Source organism: Netta rufina, assembly GCF_964035555.1.
Source record: "Netta rufina genome assembly, chromosome: 6".
NCBI lineage: Eukaryota > Metazoa > Chordata > Aves > Anseriformes > Anatidae > Netta > Netta rufina.
Genome location: NC_140129.1, coordinates 9,295,488 through 9,304,824, shown reverse-complemented (window position 1 = coordinate 9,304,824; position 9,337 = coordinate 9,295,488). Strand labels below are relative to the sequence as shown.

The 9,337-nt window shown below is 43.4% G+C and overlaps 1 protein-coding gene across 1 annotated transcript in view; it reads right to left on the bottom strand.

Moving 5' to 3' along the window:
- Nucleotides 1-517: 517 nt before the first annotated feature.
- The window catches only part of SPAG16 (sperm associated antigen 16), a gene marked incomplete at both ends in the record, with an annotated part of 378,554 nt that continues 369,734 nt past the window's right edge, over nucleotides 518-9,337 (bottom strand). Inside the window, one exon of the mRNA XM_084289402.1 lies at nucleotides 518-696. Coding sequence (XP_084145528.1) covers nucleotides 518-696 — 179 coding nt within the window. The remainder of the gene's footprint in view (nucleotides 697-9,337) is intronic.

The following is a 9,337-nucleotide window of genomic DNA, read 5'->3' as shown; positions in this document are numbered from 1 at the left end:
TGCGCGCAGCCCCCACGCCCCGCGGTCTTTCCGCGGGTGGCCCCGCTGCCGTCAGCGCCGCGCTCCCCAACTCGGCCTCCTTCCTGCCCCGGCGGAGGCCGGAGAGGTTGCTGCATCAAAAATCCCACCTTGCTGCATTATTCAAACTTCACGTCTTCCCGCAGGCTGCAATTGGAAACGGGGAGCCGAGAGCTGGTGGCCCTGGCGGTGCTCCGCTCAAAATCGATCTCCTTGCAATTCGGCTGCTCTGTCATTAGGCGTCATTGTAAAGCTATTTCTGCAGGAGCAACCAAACGGGAGCTGCTGGATGTTCGGAAAAACAAGGCAGAGTAAAGAGGGACAAACCAGGGATTTTATTCGGATAAAATGCAGAATAATACTCCTCTCGGGCAATTACGCTCCCTGAAAACATTAACTACGGAAACACTTCACTAAGCCCTCTCTGCCATGCTGTCAAATCATTTTTCCCCCTGTAAATCCTTGAGGTTAAGGTTACGTGAAAGCAGCGCGCTGGTCCTCAGGTCCAGAGGCAAAGCGTACCGTCGGCACCCCCTGAAAGCAGCCTCCTTGCCTTGTGATCGAAGGCAACGCTGTGCACTTCCTCCTCGCCGTGGCCCCGCAGGCTGGAGAGCTGCCCCAGCTCCAGGTACAGCACCTTCACGGATCCATCGCCGCTCGCCACGGCCACGGTGCGACCTGAAATTCAGAGCAAAGTTACCCAGGTTTGCGAAGGCAGCAGGGAGAGAGCAGGGCTGGAAGTTTGGGGCTCGCCGCCTTAAAGACAAGCCACGTTTTGCGTGCTCCTGTTTTCGGAGATAAATGATGGGAAAGTTGGATAGATCAATGGTAATGAGATTGGGTTTCAGAGTGATTAAGTGAATCTGGAGACCCGGGCACGCTGCTCATTAGGCGCACAGCTATTCTACCTGCATTTGGATGCAATTATTTAGGGACAGATTCCGACATGCAGGCTGAGCACCAGATGCTCTGCTGATAGCTGGAGGTGTCAGAATCAGACCACGCTGTTACGTTGCTTTTCTTGTACAGCACTGCAATGAAGGAAAGGGCAGGTTTCCAGCCAGGTTCCGGGGAGGTCAGGCATCTAGCTGAACCGAGTGCCTTGCTCCCTGAGAGCCTTATGGAAAAGCCAACCCAAATTAAATTTGGATAGAACTAGGTCCAATGGTAGAAAAATAAAAAATTGGAAAAGGTTTTAAAGAGTTCTCAGCTTCCATGTGCTTATTTACGAACCAAATGGACTTGGTTTTCATCGCCCTCAATGAGGCAGAAAGTGTTTATAAGTTGATTGTCTTTCTGCTTAAATAACAGCACAGGTAACAGCTGGTAAGCGATACGTTTGAAGCACTTTTATTTATCCAGCCACCAGATACGCACTCTCTCCTTTCAGAAATTAACTATAATAGTCATGAGTTTCACGTACAGAAAAAAAGAAAAAAAGAGAAAAGATCAATACATTCATTTCAGAGCAGATGTGGTCCTCCCAACAAAGAGAGCCTTGCATTCCAGTCATGATCTTGGGCAAACACCTTTTTCTATTACGAGCAAGTTCAATATACCCTCCAAATGATTACAGCTCTTTTTATGTATCAGTATTTTCTCTCCAAAAGCAAAGACATCACCAGCAGACGAATAATTAATATTGACACTGACAAAGTCAATCGGACACTAAGGCCGTCATTTTGGGGAAGATTATGAAAAATGGGAGAGATTTGGGCCATTTTTAGTCAACCAAGTTTTTTAGTTATTTGCCAAGAGGCCAATGGGAACCCATTACCCATCAGAAGTCCTCACAGTTTTCACCATGTGCAAGCCATAGGGGCTTGGGCATGACTACATGATTTATCCCGGGAATATATTGTCTGTCCTTCCATCCAAACTAACTCTTAACAACGATCTTCAAGACCCACTGGCTCCACCCGTGAAGTAAACAAATGCTGTTTCTCCATTTATGAAAGCAAAGGCAGAGTCTAACCCAGCTTACAAATGCGCTGAGGATACTTAATCACGCGTTACGCTTAGCGTGGCCATGGATATCCGTGTGAGAAATGCAACTAGAAAGTAGAGCTAACCATGATAAATATGCCCTATTTGCAAACCTTTATAACTACCCGGCTTCTTCGTCTAGAACAAAGCCTGACACAGCAAAGATCTGTAGGATGGATTAGAGTGTCCAAAGCAGCAGATGTGAATATTTATTATAAACTCTCTTCCAGCAAGTCTTTGCTGACAGAAGCATTGCATATGGATTTCACTTGCAGCCAGACTCTCCAGGCAGTCGCTGGGATGACTTCTCCAGGAGCCAAATAAATGCCATTTCGCCTGGAGCCCTGACACTGCAACAGCTGGGCAGGGGGTTAATGTCACTTTCAGCTTCTTCAGACCCATAACGAACGCGCTCGTTAAAAACAGAGAGGGACAGTAGCTGCACAAGGTGCACCAGCAAACCGCTCGTGTCTCCCCGCGCCGGGGAAAGGGTTGAGGTTTTCGGGGCAGCCCTGGTGAGGATTGAGTCATTTCACGCACAGTTAGTGCCAGCCACGCCGCGACGTGCTACGGCTGCCGACTACGAGCACAGCGACTTCCCTGCTCTCTGTAGCAGAAGGATGCACAAGGCAATGCATGCGAGAGGGGAAGAGAGAGGGGAGGGGACGGCGCAAAATGAGAACATCTCATTTCTGTCACCCTTTATGTCAACGCTGATCTACGCGCTCGTAACAATTTGCTCATTATAATGTAAATTTACTCCCTCCTTCCTTCCAAAAGGAGATGTTTCTTTTTTGGAAAGAGGGAACAAATTGTGTTTTATTGCTCTTTCAAAATGTTCTCCAATTAGGAAGCCAAACAAAACCTATTACATAATTGTCATGCAAAGCCCTGTTTTTATGAAGGACACTCACGCGCCAACAAAGGCACTTTGATATAACACTCAGAGGCAGGCAAAAGCCTGGAGCTATTTTTTTCTTCATACACCTTAGGACGAATTGTCAGGTGGGGCAGGTCTGGGCAAATTCACTGAACTCAGCAATTATGCCGAATTATACTGAAATGAGCAGTTTCTGGTTAGTAGATGCAAAGCTCTGAAGAATGAGACCTCGAGATCTCACAGCCTTTAGATCTCAAACTCAAGGTTTGAAAGACCTCAAACTCACAAGTTTTCAGTGTCTCCAGACCTCAAAGTCACAAGGTTTCAATGTCTCAAGACCTCAAACTCACAAGAAGCTGCCTCAGATGGGCAACCCAGGGAGCAAAAACGAAGCTTGGCTCTGGCTGGCCCCGTGCCCATCCTGAGCTCTTACTTCTTCCTCAAACTGGCAGACAGGAGTGATGACAAAGCACATCTCCACGCCAAAGAGACACTACAGTAGCAGCCTCTGTACTAATTACAGCTAATTTGCTGTTGCCCATTGCTAGAACGTAGGCACTAATTTTTCTGATGTACCCCTATTACATCCTTAGAATAACATAAGCTCTGACCATCTGGTCATTTGCTTCAGAAAGGATGCAGTGAGTTAGGAAAGGTAGAGAGAATGGCAGCAAAAGCAATGAGGGGGATGAACAACTGTGCAAGCAATCACTAAGAGGGATGACTTACCCTTAAAAAAAAAAAAAAATCATATGCTAAAATGTATGCCTTGTAACAGTCCCATTTCTTCTGAGACATGACTGAACTCCCTCTGAGTGACCCATGCCTTTCAGCTCCTCTTTATTTTCTTAGCATTTCAGTGAGGTACGGCTGCAGGTTTCCAGCCCCAGCATCCTACAGAGAACAGCCTCTGTTCCCAGTCTCCCACGAGCCGCCTCACCACGCTGCTGCTTCCAGCCTGGCAATGGCCTTTGTTGGAGGCATTGATTAATTGCTAATGCAGTTCTGCTGGTTGGGCCGGAAATATACTCGTACCTTATAACAACAGTAAAAATCACCCGTGCCCTTTTAGAAAAGTATTTCTGATATTAAAGACGTATCCCGATGCTGTTTTGAGACCAGAACTGAACCTAAAATCAATTAGTACCTCAAATGATGTGGTTACTGCGATCACACGTACCCTGCTGTGGGAACAGGGTAATTACGATGAATTTATCTTGTATGGACATCTGGCCCAGCCAATTTTTCCAAATGTACATCAAATTATGGAACAAAGAAAGGCCGTAGCCTTTAAGTACAAAAAGCAAGAATCTGAAAAAACAAAACAAAACAAACCACCACCAACAAAAGTAATTTTGCTGGAGTCTCCACATTGACCTAACGTGAGTTTAAATCAAAGTTACTGCACTGCCTGAGGCTCAGTTATGTTACATGTAACAAGCAGCACACTTTTTCTCCTCTGTGAGGAACTTTGCATACCTCTGGTGCCATGTCAATACCAAAGCCTCACATGTAAACACAATAAGAAATCCATCTCCTAATTTGAAGTGGGGGCTAAACGTAAAATAGGGCTGGTGCGTTGAAGCACCTGAATTTAATTTGCGACTGCGTTTCTTCAGACCACAAAACCAGACAAGATTCATTTGCTGGGTTGATAGAACCAAATTACCTAGGGTGGAGGTAGGAAGACCTCTGCTTGTCCAACGACAGCTTGACAATTTATATTCCATAAGATCCTAATGGAAATCACAGCCGTGATTACCGTCTTCTTTGTAAAATGAATTTTGAGTGAAACCTTGCCAAGACAAGGTTAAGCAGTGTTCCCCTGGTTTGTGTGTTCAAACAGCTGGAAGCAAGGCCATCTTTGGACTGGCAAAGCAGAGCAAGCAGACCAGGTTAGAGCTGTTAGGCTCTGGCGGCCAACAGATGCTGTTGGCCGAAGCCTTAAGATTTCGTCTGAAAACAAGCAAACCATGGGGGCTGTCATGCAGCTCGTTTCTCCAACAGCTGGATGCTGAGCTGTCTTTGGAGGGCAGCTAGCAGATAAAACCTGCTGGCTGGCTCCCAGTACGCATGACACCTGCTGTGGTTCACCACATGCACACTTCCACGTCTGTCCAGAAGGCAACCAAAGCTCTCATTGGCAAGCCCATTGGCAAGCAACAGGTACCTTGAAGCATTAAGCGTTTCTTCAGGCAAACCAACTGAGAAACCACCTAACATCCGATGTCCAAATTCTCTGGAAATTCCTGTTTTGGCAGACAGGTTCTTCATGTTCCTGGAGGGTTTTAGCAGCTTAGTGGTTAATAAAATAGAACTGCAACAAAAGTCACCAACACTACACCTTACTGTAGCATGTTAGGCTCAGACACTCACTCTGATAACTAGCACTGTTCTCTGTCTCAGAATATTTTTTTTTCCCATAGACTCATCAGATAACATTAGCTCTTGGTCAGCTACAAAACAGAATGAGGAAAGTGAAAAGAAAGAAAATTCACCTGTCTGCAGCAGCAGCTTTTACACCTGGAGTAAGGGATGCTGGATTTGGGCAACTGCTTCTAATAAAGGCAGGGCCATTATTTTAGGCTTCATTGTAAGTAATTCAGATGTAGTAACTCTGCCAATTTAAAAATACTCACACCGCCTAATCATAAGCAAAGCATTCATCTTCAAAGACACAAGTCCTGTAATTTCTTTTTTCATTAAAATTATGACCTTGCATGGATTTAAGAAATTCTGCTTATCGTAACTGCATAGGGAAGCCTGAGACCATTAGTGATGGCAGAGATGAAATAACGTATCAAAGAAAGAAAGGAAGAAAAGCTTTCATCAATAGGGAAATGATTTTTATACACATCAGAACCAATTTAAAGAATTCTCTGGGATCAATTTAGATAGACAGAAATGCTTCTCAGCATTTATTACCTGTGGAGGGAATATTGATCCCATCCATTGATTTCTCCTATGCACATAGAGCAGCATCTGTTTTGGTTTTGTGGGTTTTTTTTGTTTTGTTTTGTTGTTTTTTGTTTTTTTGTTTTTTTTTTTTTTAAAGAAAGATGCCCCAAAGTGGAAAATACTTATATTTTAAGGACTTCCATTAATGGTTCAACCAGTGTCATTACTCAGAACTTTTCAACTCCATTCAAGAGTAGGCAAAATGTAATTCAGCTTATTTTTTGCACATGATTGTTAGTCAATACGGAAAAGAGTTTTGCTGAAACCATGCTCATCAAGGGCTACTAATTTCTTATGTAACATATTGTGCCAAACAGATTTTCTCTCCTGTTCCTGTTTTTTAAAGGCATCTCTGCTTGGGATGATACTATAAATCAGACACACAGCCCTCTTGGATTATATTCCCTCTGCCTGAAGACCTTTGGTTTTTACTGGAGCTGCAGCCACGTGCACCGACACGACGATCACCCAAGCCAGAGGTTCTCCTGGGAACAGGGCACCTCTGTGCTACGTGGAAAAGGCAACATACCCCAGCCCCTGCCTGGAGCAGTCTGCAGTCAAAGAATAATTAGAAAAAACAAGAACCACCACAACAACAAAGGCGACAAATAGATCAGGGAGGAAAAGGCTACAGGTAATTATGAGCTTAATTAGCCATGATACCACTGCCTGGCCATAGTTAAATGATTTATGGGCATTATGGCAGCAGGAGAGGACTTGGGTCCAGAGTCATGTCTAAGCACTGCACCACGCAGAGGTGCTCAGGCTGCCCCCTGGAGCTTCTGCCCCCTACACCCAGGTACGTAGAGCTGGTTCGGTGCATCCACAGCCAACGTGACTTGCTTCTCAGCCTGGGTGCTGCACGGCATGACAGCGGCTTTCTGACCTCCAGATGCCGAGTTGGCATCACTTATCCTGCAGAGAAACTCCAACTGGATGGGCTCGGATCCTCCCCTGGGAAATGGGAGGAAATCACGAAGCTGCTTTACAGCAGCTCGTGGTCTGGCCCACAGTTTTACTTGGTAAGAAATCAAACAAAACGTTAATTTTGAGGAAGCGGGGAGGAGAAAGGCAGATGGGAAGGTTTCCAAACACTACAATGCAAGATTCTTCATGCAAATGTTAGCGTGCTTGCCTAAATAAGAGTAAATAAAATGCTTAACAGATGCTGCAAACTATGATTGCAGTGGCTGTAGATAAAATTCTTCATTACTGTCACACCATGCAGAATGTTATTTACCAAGCAACCGATTTCACCATACGATAGATGTTTTACATTTTTTTTGTTCTATAAACAGCTTTCAACAAATACAGCAATTATTTCTCATCTTCCAAGTATACACTACGTTCTGCTTAGGAATGCACTTTTTTGACATTGTTATAAGTCCTCCACTCTTAAACGTGAATAAATCCTCCTAAATATTCTCCTCTTGAAAATAACGGCAACCCCCTCCTCCCATTGCCTTCCCATTGTGTTTATTTAGATCTTTCCTGCAAGAGGACATAGAAAAATAATCTTGAGCAGGCTGTAATTCACTCGCAGCAGTTTACTAAATATTCTCAATAACGGAGACCGAAAGACAGGCTGAGAAAGAGCAAAGTCCAACAATCTGCTGATATAGGCTTTTAAAATATTGTTACCAAAATAAAATCCTTTTGTCATTCTCTAATGTAATGACTTTTTTCCTTCCTCAGAAGTATTTAAACAGACAGAAATTTGGCAAACTATATTAGGGAAAATTAGCTCATCTCAGAATGCACTTACACTCGTGACTCACCTTATGCAAGTGAAGCCACTCAAAATCAGTTTAATCATGTGCCTAAATGATGGTAGGATCAGGGCATCACAAACAGATTCATTATGTCAGTAGGGAGCTACAGCACGAGGTCTTGTAATGAAGAGATTTGCTTTTGTTTGGCTTTTAGCAGTACACTAAGGGTTAGACCTTCAAAGAGAAAGGCGGCTTTATCAACTGCGTGGGGGCATATCATGCAAGTTTCCTAGACCCAATATTTAAAGAAGGTAGTAAGAGAAAAGTAAGTGCAGAGAAGTTTCTCAGGCAGACTGCTCAGGTGGAAGGTGAATCCCCTGGAACACAGAAAACCTCAAATTATCCATGCAGTGCGTTAACACAAGTACAGTTATTATCTTTAAGAACCCGTGTGTAGAGATTTGTCCTGGATGAAATGTAAGTGTGTGGCAGGATATGGCCCCGTGCATTTCCCCTGGAAGATAAGGGTCTGGAGTGATGTTTGGCCACTGGACAAAGAGGACTTCTCTCAACTTCCTACTGTGAGGAAAATGTGACCTAGATGAAGGGGCATTATTTCCAGATCTTAAACAGATCTCAGAACTCAACAAATCCTTTTTCAATCAAAAAATCACCAGAAAGCTACTTATAGAAAAGAAAGCATTTATCTGATAGAAGAAAATCCTTTCTATAAAAGAATTTAAAGCTTTTTTTTATAAGGATTTCTAGACCAAGACCATTACTGCAAAGCTACCTTTCAGCTGGACTTGAGCTTGTTTATATTAGATTTTATTTGGCCTTTTGGTGGCATTTGGGATTTGGAAAATGGCTTGAAACAAAATAGAAAGTCTTAAAGCAGAAACTTTAGGAGCAGAGTCTTCAAGATGTAAAAATCTTTTTGGATATGGAAGTGAGGCATGCTTGAATACATTCAGAAGATAATCAAAAGTAATATTTTAAGAATAAAGGTAAAGAGAATCTCCACCTTTTGCCCAGAACTGGAGTTTTTGCTTGAAAATTTCTCCCAAAGAAGAATATTTTTGTGCATACAATAGGAACACATTTGTGTAGCTTCCAGTGTTACCTATAATATCTGTATGTGGGCACATGTCTCCAACTGAATCTACCTTGAGGGGAAAAAAAAAAAAGAAACGTCACAGCAGAGTAGTAACCTCTGCAGGATTGTTGGTGGAGAAACCTCAGAGCTGTGGCATCAGCAGTGCTGTTCCTCTGCTTGTGCTTGTGCTGCCCAGGGCAAGAACATGACAAAAAGCTCAAATTTTAAAAGGCTGCGTGAAGAGAAGGCAATGGAGGAAAAGAGTACAGATCAGTATAGTCTGATGATCTTCAGGAAGGAATAAATCTCCATAAAGATGCCTGCAGAAGTTGTGAAGCTGAAACTCTGCTTACAAAGAACTCTCTGAAGGACTTTTCGTATGATTGTGAGTGCTCCAGAACACAGGTAAAGTTCCCATTAATATCTGATTCTGAAGAGCAACTTCTTCCCTTCTGTTAAACTTGAATATTGGCAGCAGCCTATCCCCAACTGTATTGCACGTAATATTATCTCCACAATACATTAGCTGGTTTCTTGGTGTTCTGAGAGTGTGAGAAGAAAAAAATATCGCACTTACGTTAAATAAAAATTTTCATTTAAAATATAAAATTTACTGATGGGCTAACTTGGAAAAATTAAGTCACAGTGAGACTGCTGTTACCACAAATTGAAATTTATTCTAGTTTC